General features: G+C 30.5%; 1 protein-coding gene across 2 annotated transcripts; it reads right to left on the bottom strand.

Moving 5' to 3' along the window:
• Positions 1 to 2,189: 2,189 nt before the first annotated feature.
• On the bottom strand, positions 2,190 to 4,752 carry LOC137810645 (WAT1-related protein At5g40240). 2 transcript variants are annotated; one of them, XM_068612030.1, is made up of 7 exons: positions 4,285 to 4,752; positions 4,113 to 4,178; positions 3,789 to 3,902; positions 3,335 to 3,569; positions 3,063 to 3,227; positions 2,583 to 2,734; positions 2,190 to 2,489 (listed from the first exon to the last, which is right to left on the bottom strand). In XM_068612030.1, exons 1-7 carry the CDS (start codon positions 4,473 to 4,475, stop codon positions 2,339 to 2,341), a joined length of 1,074 nt encoding a protein of 357 aa, XP_068468131.1. In that variant the 5' UTR covers positions 4,476 to 4,752; the 3' UTR covers positions 2,190 to 2,338. The 2 variants fall into 2 exon arrangements, with proteins under 2 accessions (XP_068468131.1, XP_068468132.1); XM_068612031.1 differs by having other exon boundaries at positions 3,789 to 3,894; positions 4,285 to 4,623.
• Positions 4,753 to 16,432: the final 11,680 nt, after the last annotated feature.

Genomic DNA, 16,432 nt, shown 5'->3' with positions numbered 1-16,432 from the left:
TCAACTCTCCTTGTGTGTTTTACCAAGCCTCGAATGAATCCTCACATTGTTTCCCAAACGTGTGTGGGATTGATGCTACATATGGATATGAATTTTGTTTGTGCAGCATAAGGAGGAGTTGAAGTGTCACTTCAAGCACTTATGCTTGGTACATGTCAATCAAAAACAAAATATGATTTGGAAAGGTACGTGGGCGACTGTAATAAGATGTATTTGAGAACAAAGGAATTTAATCATCTTTAAGTAAGGGTTGTCGAGGAGGAAGAAATTTTTCTAATGGCTGAACTCAAAGCATGGTTGTGGATGAAATATAGACCACGCTCATTTAACTATTCTCTACTGGACTGCATTTGAACCCAGTTCAGTGCATATTGAGCCAGTAGTAAAGTAGCTACCCTGTCCATATGGATCCTGTCGGTACAGTAAAATAGGACTCTGCTATTAATAGATGCGGTGGAGGAAGCATTTGCATCACTAAAGGGAGGTTTGGAGGAAAATGGTAGTTATAAGGGTTACGTATGAAGAGAAGCAGGGAACCGTGATCTGATGCGCCTGAAGGGTTTATTGGTAGTGGCAATGCACTTTCTTGAAGTATTTGTAGGGTTGTTTAAGAGAAGAGGTTGAGGAGGAAGGAAGCTGATGGGGGTGGAGCTGCTGTCAAGTTTGGGGGGAGGCTTCTAGAGCAAACGAGTGAATGAAATAAGATGGTTATATGCTGCTACAAACCCTCGGCAGGAAGCATTGTCATCCAGAGCGAAATGTGTTGGTCTTGTGCTGCTGTATACTCTGGTTGAATGTCTGTAAAACAGGTTAGCACAATAGCGTAGGAATGACGGAGGTTTTGTGTGTCTTTATGAGGCAGTAGAAGTTATGGCTACATGGAGGAGGTTAGTGTATTCAGGATCCTCACCCATTTGATGCGTCAGCTGCTAAGGATGCAGGAGGCAAAGGCTGTTGGTTTTGAGGACTACAATATAAATAAGAAATTTGGGTCTCAAAGAACTATCATAATTGTTGTGATAACGGTGACTAATTTTATTCTCTTATGATCGGGTGTCGTGAGATGATCAAGGAAGAATTATATGTATAGGATAACACTTGAGCTGAAAGTGCTTGACAACAATTCTGCTGATATCAGATACTAAAATAAGCATAGTCAAAGATTTGTTTCGGATGCAACACTGCTAAATGGTGTGAAGACTCTTGGATATGAAAGGATTGAAGAGTCTAATTATGGTGGTTTGATAGCTGCAGTTGGACGGATCAAAATTGCTAGTAAACCTCGTGAACTTCTACGGTGAAGGACTTGTAGGGTCTTCAAATCACAACTCCAGCCTTTAGGGAATTACATCAGAAGAGTGTATGGATGCTATCATGTAGGGAATGTGGCCAACTATGCAAGTGTTGTTCTGGTGTGATGGTGACTGACTTTGCAGGTCTTAGTTCCATGCAGTCTCATCTAAAGCAGGGATTTGCTTAACAAATTGTGCAGGTGCAAGGGTGGGGAAGAACTATGCCAAGTGGAATTCTGGAAATTCAATTAGAAACAGGTGTTGGGTTGGTTCAAGCAAATATTGCAATTTTTGGAACCTCTAATATGGCCAAGGTGTATGGAGTCAATTTTTGGAATCATCTCTTATATTTTGGTGAAAAAACACTTTTGAAGATTATCGAAAAAGATTACATCTGCTATTTAGAAATATTTTTCAATCTAGACGTATATTTCCTTATCTTGTAATCTTTATAGTATAGTGTGTTTGTAGATATTTAAGTATTTTTAATATCGTATTGTTATCCTTAAAGGGTGTTTTAGAGTTATATTTTTTTTATTAATTTTATAGATGCTTTTATAATTAAACAATTCAAAAATACTGAAATAATTCAGTTAAAGTTGATTGAATTAATTTGAATGTTGATCTTATTGAATAGAACAAAAAAAATTGGGGGTGTCTTTATTTTTATTTTGATCATAATATCTTAGTTTATTATGTTTCATTACAACTATAGACAGTGCTATTATTACCCTCTTCTTTGTTAAGGTTTTCAAAAAGAAATTGTTTAGAGGTTAGAGAATTCATATCTTTCACATGCCATCTTTTCCAGTTCAGTCTGGTCCCATATTTCACACAATAACCATAGTTGAGGATGGATAACATGTTTTTAATGTTAAATTAACAAACACATAGGTATATATATGTGCAATTCCTTAAATTTTATTGCAAAATAATTTACAAATAATTTTAAGAGTGCTTTGGGATTGAACAAGTGTCTAAAATTGGATAACATTATTATCCTAGTATAAGACCAATCACACTCTTCTGAATGCCAAAGATTGAAACTAAGTGTTACTATCTTGCAATAAAGGAACACCATGGCTCAGTGACTCCGAATCCAAGTGCTGAACCCCTTTTGCAATCTCATACTCCTCTTTGGATTTTCCCCACTGTACTGCATAAAATCCTATCACGATTACAAGCGCACCAATCAAACTGCAAAAAAATCAACACAAAATTTTATCACCTAAACAAATTCATGGGCCTTCTTCATAACTCATTCTCTAATCTCTAGTATTCAAATTTTACCTTCCAAGAGTGAAATCATCTCCAAGAAAGATTGCACCCATCCAAACCGTGAAAATGATTGCCACAGGTTGGAACATAGCACAGAACAGAGGGCCCGCTTTAATTATGCACCACATGCATAGGATATAACGCAACAATGTTGCAATTATTGCCTATCACAATCAGCATCCAATCAGCAACCACACCCACCAAAATGTGTGCACATAACGTGCTAAACGTGGCTTTTTCATGGCCTTAGAGGCAATTTTAACAACACTCATCGCATTCACCATATGGAAAGTAGGTACTGATTTCTGAATATTTTATCTAATAACAAACGTTATCTATAAGATACTAACTGATTTTTATATAAAAGATTCATAATTTTTATCATCAATTGATCATGTGCAGAAATTAAAATAAAAAATACAAATATAAATATGTTTTCAACTGTGGTTGGTGTTGATTTTTTCAGTTGTAGTATTTAATGACACACTGTACCTGATATAGAATACCAATCAACCCTATATCCATCTTGAGTTTCCATTCAGCTAGATCCCTCACAGAAAATAAGGCAAACACTCCACACTGCACTGTTGAAAATAAGAGTTGGAAGAATACAATCACTGTTACATCTATATCAGGGTATGTCTCTCCTACCGAAGCCTGAAAATTTAGCATCAAAAGGGACAAAATTATAAATCAACTGGTCTGATAGAATAACTTAGATAAAAATGAATCAAGTCAGTGTTTGATTAAAAGAGAAAAGCAACCTGATATATGTACCACATGGAAGTAAAGAGTGCATCGGCAACACAGGCTATTCCTCCCATGATCCAATTTAGCTGTGGCGAAAATTGAAGCATTTGGTTAGAAAAGTTTGGCGAATGTGTCTTAAAGATGCTTGGACCCTTGTACAGTATCACAACAAATGCTCCTGCAATTGATACTATTGTTCCTAACACTTTAGCTTGGCTGCTAGAACTCCTCCAATGTACTTCTTCCATCCTAAACCAACCATTCAATTTAGATAATTCTAGTTTAAAGTGCTGCAATTACCAGTTTGCATATAAAACTCAGTTCTGTTGAAATCTGCTTTTTAAGAACATAAAAAGAAAACTAATGATGACACCAAACTCCAGAATCTTGAAGAAACAAGCATCCTAAAGGTTCTAATTTAACAATTTGAGTAGTAGCAGGTAAGAATTAGTAGAGCAAGAAAATTACCTGAAAGCGAGAGCAAGTACAAAAGTGAAAGCTGGAAGGAGGTTAAGAATGGCTGATAAAAGTGAAGGCGAGCTCAGATCTATGCCAACATAAGCCACTACAGTTCCTAAACTCCTACAGGTAAAATACTAAATCACATAAACCTCATTTCTGAGATGAATGGCCACATATAAGAAAAAAGAAGTTGGAAATAGAATCTGACAAAAATAATTGTATGTAAATGACAACCAAAGCATATAAAAACAATGAGGGAAGACACAAATATTGTAATTAACTGGCAAGTGCAAATAGAAGGCTGGAACTAGTTAGAAAAGTAACACTAACCCAAAGGAGGCAAGCAAAAAGAATCTGCAAAGTACAATGAAATTGAGAGGAGGACCTTGTGACCTCCTGAATGAAAAGGGTGATAATAAGGAAGGTGTAGTGAGAATTATGGAACAATATTGGAAGAAAGAAGGTGTATAATGTGTTTACTTCCATGTAAGAAAAAGAGAACCTGTGGAGAAACAAGGCATAGGGAAGAAGCAAGATTGTGCAGAGTACAAAAGTGTAGACAACCATGACATATTTGTTGATATCATCAATAGCAACTTTGATTACCACCATGCTTCCACTTTGAGCTAACATAGCCACTATCATTCCTACAAATGGCAGTAATTTGCCTGCTCCATTCCCTGATCTCGTCATTTCTTTCTAACACTCTCTCAGCCACCCCCACCTTGCTATCTCAGATCGTATCTTCTTTCTTATTCTCACCACTTTTCCTTTATATAATAACACCATTTTTTACTGATTTCTCAACAACACTATCGTTGGCATTTACAAAAAGAGACATAGATTTGAAAGGAGATGAAAGTCCCTAGTATAAAGACATGGAGCGTCATCCATGACGTTTTCACGTGTCATTGCCTTTGATTAAAGTACCAAACAACAAGACTACTACATCTGATCTTCTTCTACCTACGATTCCATAAGAAAGAGGGATCTTCAATATATTTTCACTTGTTCCATAGTTAATTTTTTATTAATTAAATATTTAAAAATAAAGATGTTATTCAAAACATGATCTATTTAAATATAAATACACAAAAGCTATTGTATAAACTATGTAAAAAAATAAAAGTAAAAACTATCAAAGAAAGAGCGTGCAAAAAAATATAGTAAAAGAGAGATAAACTTTCTAAGTCAATAGTTGAATATATACAATTATTAAATAAAAATTAATTTTAATAATAAAAAATAAATAAATATTATATTAATTAATTAAATATTATTTTAAAGATTAAAAAGATTATTAGTATCTAACATAATTTATATTATTAATAAAATTTATAAATTAGTATCTAATTAACTATTAACTATTAGTTTTAACTATAAATGATTATTTAAGTCTCCAAAAGTAATATTAATCATCAAAGTAAACCAGTGAAACTAAGAGTGTTGACATTAAAGAGTTAGGTGAGTAATTATAAGTTTCAATTTTTCTTACATGCTACAAGTATATATTTATATAATATACATCTTTCTTAATATCTTTCGACCGTCTTATTAATAATTTTGACATTCGATGTTGACATTTTTTAATTTTTTTAAATGTCTAATATCTAATGATATTATCAATGAAAAACTTTATTCCGATTTAGTAAAAATAATACGAGATTTAACATTTGGATAATGTATATTATTAAATACATTATGTATTATCAAAATAAAACTCTAAATATGATTAAAAATACCAACTAATTCTATTCCATAAAGAATCTACTCCCTTTACTTCATTTCACAAAAAAATAAGTTTGTTGCTTGTATGATTAATTTTAAATATAAAATATATTTTCAAAAGTAAAGCTAACTACCTAACCTATCACCTTGGTCACCTCGTGTCACTGATGGCAGATGAAGAATCAAAGAAACTATTTGTATGAAAATTCAACTATTTAAAAATAATATCCATGTAAGACCCGTTAAAACTTTATGCTTAATTTATTAAAGATAATGTTTACCTTATAGAAAGATAATTAAATTTCTGGAAATATTTGTAATATAGAAATAGTAGTGTAAAATGTATTAAAAATGGGTAAGTGAGACTTTTGATTTCGACAAATTATAAGTGTCAAAGTATGACAATCGCAATAATTTTGTGATTATAAACCTGGTTGGACGTCTTTTCAAAATTATTTCTAAGATTTTTATTACAAAATAAATTTTAAGCCTAATTCAACCCCATAAAATCTGGCTATGATACCATATTAAGAAGTGGACTTTAAGCTTAACTTCAACCCCATAAAACTGGCTCAATGAGGTGAGGTTTGCACCCACTTATATACTATGAAATTGTCCTCATCTCTAGTCGATGTGAGATCTCCAACAATTTTGTTTATCAAGTTAAAGAAGGTGTTAAATAAAACCATTGATTCTAAACAATCAGCTTTCCTTGAGGGAAGGGGTTTAATGGATAGTATTCTTGTGGCTAACAAAGTTTTAGAGGAGGTGAAGAGGAAGAAGAAAAACTACTTTTTTTAAGGTGGACTGTGAGAAGGTTTACGACCATGTGAGTTGCGAGTTTATTTTTTTACATGTTAGGAAGGCTCGGATTTTGTGAAAAGTGGATTTCTTGGATCAAATATTGTTTGGAATCAACTTCGATGTCTGTTCTAGTAAATGGGAGCTTGACTAAGGAATTTATTCCGAAGAAGGGTTTGAGGCAAGGAGACCCTTTAGCTCTGTTTCTGTTTCTTATAGCGGCTGAAGACTTAGCAGGTATTTCTTGGAAAACTGTCGAGAAAAATTTGGTAGAAAGTTTGGAGATTGGAAGCAAGAAGGTCAAGGTTATATGCTTCAGTATGTAGATGATACTTTGTGTTTTTGCAAAGTCAACATTAAAAGAGTGTTCAACATAAAGGTCATACTGAATTATTTCAAGTTAGCTTCCGATCTTAAGGTGAACTTCCTGAAGAGTAGAATTGGAGAAGTGAGGGTTGATCAGACTGCGATCCTTCGTAGAATTGGAAAGGAAGTTTTCTTCTGGGAAGATAATAAGGTGGGTTTGGGTGATCTGAAGAGTAGATTCCCAAGGCTTTTCTCTCTATCAGTGGTTAAAGATGCTAAGCTTTTCCGATGTGGGGATTGAGTTAATAACATTTGGGTGTGAGATTTAATTTGGAGAATGGGTCTTTTCGAGTGGGAGAAGAACCGACTTAGTCAGCTTCTTAAGGAGGTGCATGGTTTGGTTTGAGTCTCGTCCTAGAAAATGAGGATAGATGGGTTTGGAATTATGGTGATTCTATTGATTATTTTGTTAGTTCTGCCTATAGTTTCTTAAGGGGAGAGGAAGAAGGGGAAGCTAAGCAGTTGCATAGTTCTTTCTGGATGATAAAGGTTTTGCCCTCAGCCCATGTCACTGCTTGGAAGGTGTTGGAAAATAAGTTAGCTACTAAGGCCAACTTGGAGAGACATGGGGTTGAATTAGAAAGTATTTTATGTTGTCTGTGTGGGGCGAATGAGGAAACAACAAGTCATTTGTTCTTTGGTTGTAGAATTGCTTGGCTAGTTTGGAACCTTTGCTTTGAGTGATTAGGGCTGAGCTTGGCTATTCATCACACTTCTCTCTCACATTTCCAGTAGTTTAATATACAGGGAGCACCTACGTTTGTTAATTTAATTTTGGGAAGTGTCTGGATTGCGGTGGTAAGTGAGTTTTAGAGACATAGGAATAAACACATCTTTAAAGGTGGAGTGATTGATCATTCTGAAATTTTCTCCATGGCTCAACTAAAGGCTTGGTCTTGGGTAATATCTAAAGTCCCTTATGCTTGTTTTCCATTTTCTGACTGACGTCTGGATCGTCTGGTTTGTATGTATTCAATTAAAAATAAGTGATTTATTTAGGTTGGTCAAACTCTATTTTTCTAGTAGGAAGTTAGTGGCAAGCTTCAGGGAGGAGGGGTTGTTCATTTCTGTACGATTTTATACATGAGTTTGATCACACCTAAAGTGGTTCTTATTTATTTAATTTTTATTACTGATAAAAAAAATTATATAAAAAAATTGAATGTAATTTTGAAAGATAACAAAATACGACATAGTTATACTCTTTGTGTAAATGCTTTTGTATTGGGTATATAATTTAATAATATGTGTGCCTACGTGTGTACAGATCGAGTGGTCGATCACATGTATATGTGTGGGTGTGGGTGCATATATATATATATATATATATATATATATATATATATATATATTTATATTTATTTATTTATTTGTGTGAGTGTATGTATGTGCATGTGTGTTCTTATTTTATATTACAAGTAGAATAATAATTATAAAAATAAGTAAATAAATAAGATGACATTAAAGACATCTTATTAAACAAAGATGGTTATAAAATAAACAATAAATAAATAAATAAGATTGTAAATATCTTTTTTCCCTAATTTTTGTGATTTTAGCGGCATGTTAGTGTTGAAGTTGAAGATGAAACTTGTATTTGGTGAATCCAATATTTATGATGCTTAAAGACATAATTTATAATAAGTTGTGTGTGTTAGTTGTATCTATTTACTTATTAAGATTAATTTGATTCTTAGTTTACAAAGTTTTGATGTTAGAATTTATTTTGGTTAAGATGTTATTTTAATTGATTAAAAGGATAATTAAATTTGTTAAAATGTTTCTATCTAAAGTCTAAAAGAACTTCAATGAATATTTTAATTGATTGAATTATTATGTTAATATGTTAAAATTATTTAAAATCTTAAGTGATTCTAACATAGTGTTTTTAATCTATTAAATAAAGTTTTAATATTTGAAATCATTTATGTTCTTAGAAGGCTTTATTATTCTATTTCTATCAGGTTGAAACAATGATCTAGTAGGTGAAATCAATACATTATTTTCAAGTATTTAATCTATTAAAATTAAACGATACATTGTATATAATTCTCATTTCTTTAATATTTTGAAACAATTTTTTTAAAATATTTTGAAATTGTGTTCTTGAAACTTTCTTTCCAAGTATGGGAGATCATCTTGTTTGTTCAAGGAGTTGTAAACTTGTTTTTTTGTCTTAGTTTAAGAGTAATCAAAAGAATCAAGTGAAATGTGTCCTTTGTATTGTGTTTAGGTAGATTACGAGTTGTATTTTTTAATAGGTGTTTAATTTTGAATATTTGTAATAGGGTTTTACCCGGTCTTGTTGAATATATTCTTATAGGGTGCAAGAAGTATTTTATTGATATATACTAGTAATCTGAATTTTGTTGTGTTTAGTGTGAGTTTAGCCGGTGTGATTGAGCAATTAGACGCAACTCTTTAACAAGAGTGAACAAGTATACAATTGTTATGTCTTTCTTGCTCTCTTGATCTTTTTAATTGTTGCAATTTCTTGTTGGTTTTCTATTGTTGTTATAAGTTCAAATTATCAACATGTTAAAAAGGCACGATAAAATCTTTTTAATTTGTTGATTCAACAAAATATTTTCAAGCAACTGAAAAAGTTTTAAAAGCTTTTCAAAAGTAGTTTTACTAGTTCAATTCACCCTCTTTTAAACTTTACCGTCTTTTCCTTACAATTGGTATCAGATTAGGTTCTTGAAAGATATTCAAATTTTGATTCTCTTTTCTTTGAAAATGGTTGAGAACAAACTGTCTTTTGTTGATGGTGCTTCCATAAATAGACCATCTATATTTGGAGGTATTAACTATGAGTTTTAAAAATTTAGGATAAAAATCTTGATTGAATCAATTACTTGATAGAGTAATATGGGATGTCATTCTAAATGAAAAAATTTACAATAAAAAAAATTAAATATAAAATGAAGAATCAAACATATAGCTTTGAGGCAACTAAGACTATAAAATTTTCTATATTGTCTTTCAACAATAAAAGGAAAGTCAATTAAATGATAATCATAATTTGTCTTCTTTTAAATAAAGAAAAGATAGAAATTATTGTAAGTATAACATAATATTTATGGTTGTTGAACTAATAATTGTGTTCATTTTAAGAATAATATACAAAAGGTTATTGAACAAGTATGACTTAAGATTCGAAGAAAATGAAAATATATTATAAAAGCTAGTGAATTCTTAGTTATATTTATTTATAGAAAAAAGACAAGTGATGAAGATGTATCATTATTTATAAAGTGTAGTGATTTTTTTTATCGGTTAACAAAGTTTTCAAATTGAGAATGGTTAGAATTATATGTAAAAAATTATCAAAAGTAATAAAATGATCCAATATTTATATTGTAGTATGTTTTAAAAAATATATAATTTTTTTATTTATAACTTATATATAAGAAAATATTTTAATCAAAGAATAAGTTTTATGATATATAATTAAAAGATATTGAATGATGTAAAATTATTTCTCCTTTATATATATAATGTATACAGAATAATTTCAAAATATTGATTATAACAAAATATAATTATTTTAAAAGAAGTATATAGATATTTTGTCCAGGAAAAAGTATAAAATTGTGGGTGAGTAGTCGTTGATGAGTTGCAGGTTGGAAACAAGAGGATGCCATTTATTTTGGATAGAAATAGGTATGGAGTGTGCATGATTGAAAGGACAATAAAGACGAAAATAATATAAATAATTTAGTAGAATATTTTTTTTTAATAAATAACACGAGATGCATTATATTATTTGTATATATTTTATTTATTTTAGCTTTGACTTTCTTTAATCAAACATTTTCAACTTTTATTTTTTTTTTAATTTTTATTCAGTTTATTTTTCTTCTGTAAATTAAATAATATTAATGTCTCCGTCCGAGACAAATGTGTTCTGAAACTTTTTTTCTTACTTTTTTTAATAAACTTTTAAATTTTTATAGAAATAAGAATGTCTAAATTATAAATGCAAGTAAAGTCGCTTTCTACAATACAATTTATTTTATATCGTCATATTTAAAACATTATACTTTATAAAAAAAAAGTTGTGTTTTGAAACATGATTCAGCTATATTTTATAACGTATTTCATATTTGTCCATATTTATAATTTTTTTAAATTACTCAAAAAATTTAAATTTTCCCAAGCTATCATCATTGGGTTGAAAAAAGAGCTTTCAGTGGATTATTCTTTCTTTTTATTTATGTAAAAATTAATTTAATCTACTTAATTGATGAAATAAAAAAGAATCAGATGAGATTAGATATGAATATGTAATCCACACGAATGTTAACGAATATCCTGATAAATAATGTTAACGAATGTGGTTGAAATATGAAAACTCTTATATTTTTAATGTGTTTACATTGTACAGAGCATAGTTGTCATAGGAGAGAACTTGTCTCCTTATTACTTTTGTTTAAGAAGGAAAAGAGGCATGAGAAAGCAATGACACAACACTATGAAAAGATACCTATGTCAATTTGGTTGAAGTCATAAGGTTTAATTCTTATTTACTTGGACAGGAAAAAAAATCATATGGTAAAAAAAAATTATACAACCAAAATGCCTACAAAAGTTCCAAGGGTCAAGTTCTATCCATGAATCATTTTTAAAGTAAAAAATCTTATTTAAAAATGAAAATAGAAAACAAAATTTATTTAAAAAATCTTTATACACAAAATTGACTCAATTCAAATCCAAATCCAAGACAATATAGATAGGGTCGCTTCAAGCAAATGTCAAGTTAAGTTAGATTGAGACCATGTCAAACTAGTCGAGATAGGCTTAGGTAAGGTCAAATCAAATCTAATCCAGATCAAACCAAGTGAGGTTAGATCTAGGTTAGGTTGAGACGGATCAGGTCAAAGTCAAATCGAGTTGGGTTTGACCCAAATCGTGTCGAGTTGAGTTAGGTCAAGTCTAATTTTGGGCAAGTTAGGTTGGTTAAGACAGGCCCAACTCATGTCAATCAAAGTTGGTTGGGCCCAAGTCAAGTGGAGTCGAGATAAGCCTAAGTCATGTCGAGCCTAGGTCAGGCCATAGATCAACTTAGTTCGAGTCGGGACCAAGTCAACCTGGTCGTGTCCAGGTTATGATGAATTGGGTTGGGTCCATGTCATATTGAGTTGGGCTGAGTCTAGGTTACACCAAGTTGGGTCAGGTTTAGGTCAGGCTCATGTTGTGCTAAGTTGAGTTAGGTCCAAGTAGAGTCGGGTTGAGACGAGTTTGGCCTAGGTTGGACTCATGTTAGGCAATGTCAGGTCGAACCCATGTCAAGTTGTGGTAGGTTGAGCCCATGTTGGGTTGAGTCGAGATCATATCAAGTTGGCTCAGGCATAAGCTAGACTGAGTCAAGTTTGACCTAAGTCAGGTTGAAACCAAAATTTAGAAAGGTTGGGTTGATTTGGGCTTAAGTCATACAAGATTGTCAGATCAAGCCTAAGTTAGGTTGGGCCAAGACAAACTCGATTGAGCTAGGCCCAAACAAGTTGATTTGAGCCTCAATCTTTTAATTAAGTTGTAAAAAATAAAATTATATTAAATAGCATTATAAAGGGACAAAGTTTTTTATTAACATCAACATCGCTAAGAGAGTTGTAACTTGACATATGAAAATTGACACATGATTAACACATAAACATAACAAACACATGTCATGATAAAGTGACAGCTTCACCAAACCACTAAACTAAATACACTTTTATGTCATATCATAATAGTATTGTTATTATTATTACTTTATTTTATTATAAACATTAAAGTAATAATGATTATAATAAAATAAAGTAATAATAATTATAATAATAGTAATGGTAATAAAAATAAAACTAGTCATGATATGATATAAAAGTATATCTAATTTAGTGGTTTATGATAGTCTCACTTTATTATGATCTTTGATTTCATTCTTACATGCTTAATTTTTATTTTTCATTTAAGAATTTAATTTAAATGACATGTGTTTGTTGTGTCCTCATATTAGTCATATGTCAAATTTCATTTACCAAGTCACCACTCTAATTAAAAAGTAAGGGACAAAATTGATTTTTGGCCATTACCTAAAAAATAATTAAGGACCAATTTATACTTAATGTAAAGCATTGAAGGATTAATTTACAATTTAGAATATTTTAAGCACTCTTCAATTCTCAAAAGTATTTAGTAGTTAAATGAATTTTCTAGAAAGTTCTTTTCTTTGGATAAGGATTCTTCTGAACGGGGAAAGACTTGCTCTTGTTCATTAAGTCTGTTGATAATCCTCTAGTATTAACCCTCGTCCTGGGAAGATTTCTAGCCCCATTCAGGTTCGTTGGAGCTTTCCTTTTGTTGGCTGGATTAAGATAAATATTGATGGTGCTTCTCATGGTTGTCATGATCTTGCTGCATATGTTGGCATTCTCAAAGGGAGCAGTATGGGGAATATATTGATATGTTTTCTTCTTTTATGGGTATACATACTCCTTTATATGTTGAGATCATAGGGGTTATTGTAGCTATTTAGTATGCTCACTCTACAAGTTATAGACATGTTTGGCTGGAGAATGATTCCCTTTTTTTTTCCTTTGGATTGTTCCTTAGATGCTTAGAGGGTATTGGAGAAAGTGTTTAGTGATTTGTAAAAGTATGGAGTTCAAAGTCTCTCATATTTTTTGGGAAGGAAACTATTGTGTTGATAAATTGTCTTCCCTTGGTCTGGAGAATAAGTTAGATTATAAGTGGCATAGTTCTTAACTTTCAAAAACTGGTTTAGATTTCTTTCACTACAGGTTTCAACTTCCAATGTTCCACTTAGTTTAGTTTCCTTTGTGGGAGTATTTAGTATTTTTCTCACAAGGGTTTGGTTTGGTCCACCCATGTTTTATATCTTTTTTTTCTTTTATGGTTTCTTTCATATGATGGAAAATGAATGTTGATTTTGGGATGTCATCCTAGTTGAGATATCAGATTTCATAATGATGTCTAACACGAGTTTTACATCAACAAAAAAATCGAGTCTTGTAATGGAACATATTTATTTTTGACTTTGACCTTAATCCTCTTTGTATGGGGACGTTAAGAGGTGAAACTTTTTTAAGTCACTCTTTTGGTGAATCAATGAAATAAGACTTATTTTAAAAATTGATTAAGATTGGTCCATAAACTATGAATCAAGTTGACAACTCTAATTGAGGATTGATCATCAAAGTTTCAAAATGACCAAATACACTAAGAAAAGTATTATAAAAATGGTATATAAAATGCGTATTCAAAATCCAACTAATTTAAAATAATAAAAAATAAATTAGGTTTTAAATAAGTATTTGTAACATTAATTCAATTTAATTTTTTCAATGGAGTTGTTTGGTGTGTTTCTTAAAGGTTGTTTTTGTGTTTTACTAATTAAATTGTACTTATAATGTTTTATATTTAAAACATGATTACAAAATTATATTTTAAAATATTGTGTAATTTATTTGTGAATATGAGATATAATTAAAATTATAACATCACAACAATTAAAAAAAGCATTTTGTTTGACAATTTTTAATTATAAAATGTTTAATAGTTATTTTTTAATAATTTTATAATAATAATATTTATAGAATTATATCCATACATGTCGTAACTTAGGTCACAATAGTGGGAAGGTGAACTAAAAAAATTATGGATAAAAATAGAGAAGAGGATCCTCACCATAGTTTATTCCAAAAAAAATATGGAAAAATCGAAAAGATGGTTTGCAAACTAGATTTGGAGTTTGCGAGTCGGTTACAGACACCCCTACATTGTTCATCCCAAGACGGTTCTTATATGAACTAAATGAGTGTGATTTTTCATAATGTTACTTTTTTTCCTGAAAATAAAAATAGAAAACATGTTTAAAAATAAATAAAATAATTTTAAATTTTTTATTTGGAACTGGCAAAAATGAACCTTATATATTTTTGTAACGCAAAATCAGGGTTTACGTAGTTTTAAAAGTTAAACTATTTGAAAAGATTGGAAGGTGAACTAAAAATATTATGGATAAAAATAGAGAAGAGAATCCTCACCATAGTTTATTCCAAAAAAATATGGAAAAATCGAAAAGATGGTTTGCAAACTAGATTTGGAGTTTGTGAGTCAGTTACAAGCACTCCTACATTGTTCATCCCAAGACGGTTCTTATATGAACTAAATGAGTGTGATTTTTCATAATGTTACTTTTTTCCTGAAAATAAAAATAGAAAACATGTTTAAAAATAAATAAAATAATTTTAAATTTTTTATTTGAAACTGGCAAAAATGAACCTTATATATTTTTGTAACGCAAAATCAGGATTTACGTAGTTTTAAAAGTTAAACTATTTGAAAAGGTTGCGAGAATTTAAGTTGACCCTTGAAAGAATGAAATGGGAATTTTGAAAAAATGAATTTTTATTATTCATTGTTTGTTGATATTTTTGAATTTTAAATTTTTTTATACTTTTCAGATTTTTTAGGAAATAAGAGTTGGTGGGTGTATAAAATGAGAAAGGAGTGGCAGATAGCAAAAGTGTTGGGCCATTTGAAGGGGACAGGCTTTCAAACACAGTGTAGATATGAAGAAGGCAATTGTTTCCTGTACCATATCACTGCACTCGATTCCATTGAAAAGACGAACCTGTCCTTAAAAAAATTTCTAAAATATGTGTTCTGGATTTTTTTTCTGGAATGAAATTTTATATTACGGATTTTTTTATCTGGAATGGGTTTTTCACTTTTGTTTCCAGATTTTCATTTCTGAAACATAATAATCTCTTTTCTGGATTTTTTTTTCTGAAATGTATTATTTTTAATTCTGAATTTTTTTATCCGAAATAGAATTTTAATTTTTGTTTTCAGATTTTTATTTCCGAAACTCAATAACCACTTCCAGATTTATTTTTTGAGAATATATTATTTTCAATTTCGAATTTTTATTTCCAGAATTAAGGGCATTTTTTAGAAATTAAAAAAATATGTTGGGTGCAGGATAAAAATGATTGGGTCTAGGAAGCATTTGCCTATGAAGAAATGGAGTTTAAAATAAACAAAAATGCTGGCCTAACGGAATGGGCCCAGCTTTAAAAAATGTGGTAAAAATATAATAAACGTGGTGCTGAAGTAAAAGTTCTATGAGTGGGGATATTAACATGAGTACTGAAAGCAAAAGAGATCCAAAAAGGAAAATTCTCACTGCACCTCCATATATTTTTTTCAATTCCAACAATACTCTTCTCAGTAATCTTATATTATTAATGAACTAAATTTTGAGTCAAATAATACACATTTTCGAATTATAATGATGTTATTTTATTCTCGAGATATCTCATAATGTTAATAATCTCTTCTGCGATAACTAACTTGAATAATGATTTTAACGTGTATTGAATTCTAACTTTTATATATTGAAAATTATATCATTGCAAGGTGAAAAAAAATACAGTTATATTGTAAAAAAAAACATGTTTAAATTTATATTAAACAACCAAAAAAAAACCAGCAAGGTGCAAAATTATAAAAATACAAAACCCAAGAAAAAAATTAGCGTGGTGCAAAAATGAGATACAAAACTAAAAATAAAAATATTTTCGCACTAGGGAATATCAAATAAAATGAATCTTCTTGTTAACCCTCTCACATACTCTGTTCTCGCCGGTTGATTTTGGTGACAAGCTCTAGCTTCGATCTGTCTCCTTCGGAATCTGTTCTGCCTCTTGTTGTATTGGAACGTGACTCCGTTGAAACAGAGGGAG

The sequence above is a fragment of the Phaseolus vulgaris genome, chromosome 2 (genome assembly GCF_051622355.1).
Source record: "Phaseolus vulgaris cultivar YP4 chromosome 2, ASM5162235v1, whole genome shotgun sequence".
In the NCBI taxonomy this organism is placed as follows: Eukaryota; Viridiplantae; Streptophyta; class Magnoliopsida; order Fabales; family Fabaceae; genus Phaseolus; species Phaseolus vulgaris.
This window is presented reverse-complemented; position numbering and strand designations above follow the sequence as displayed.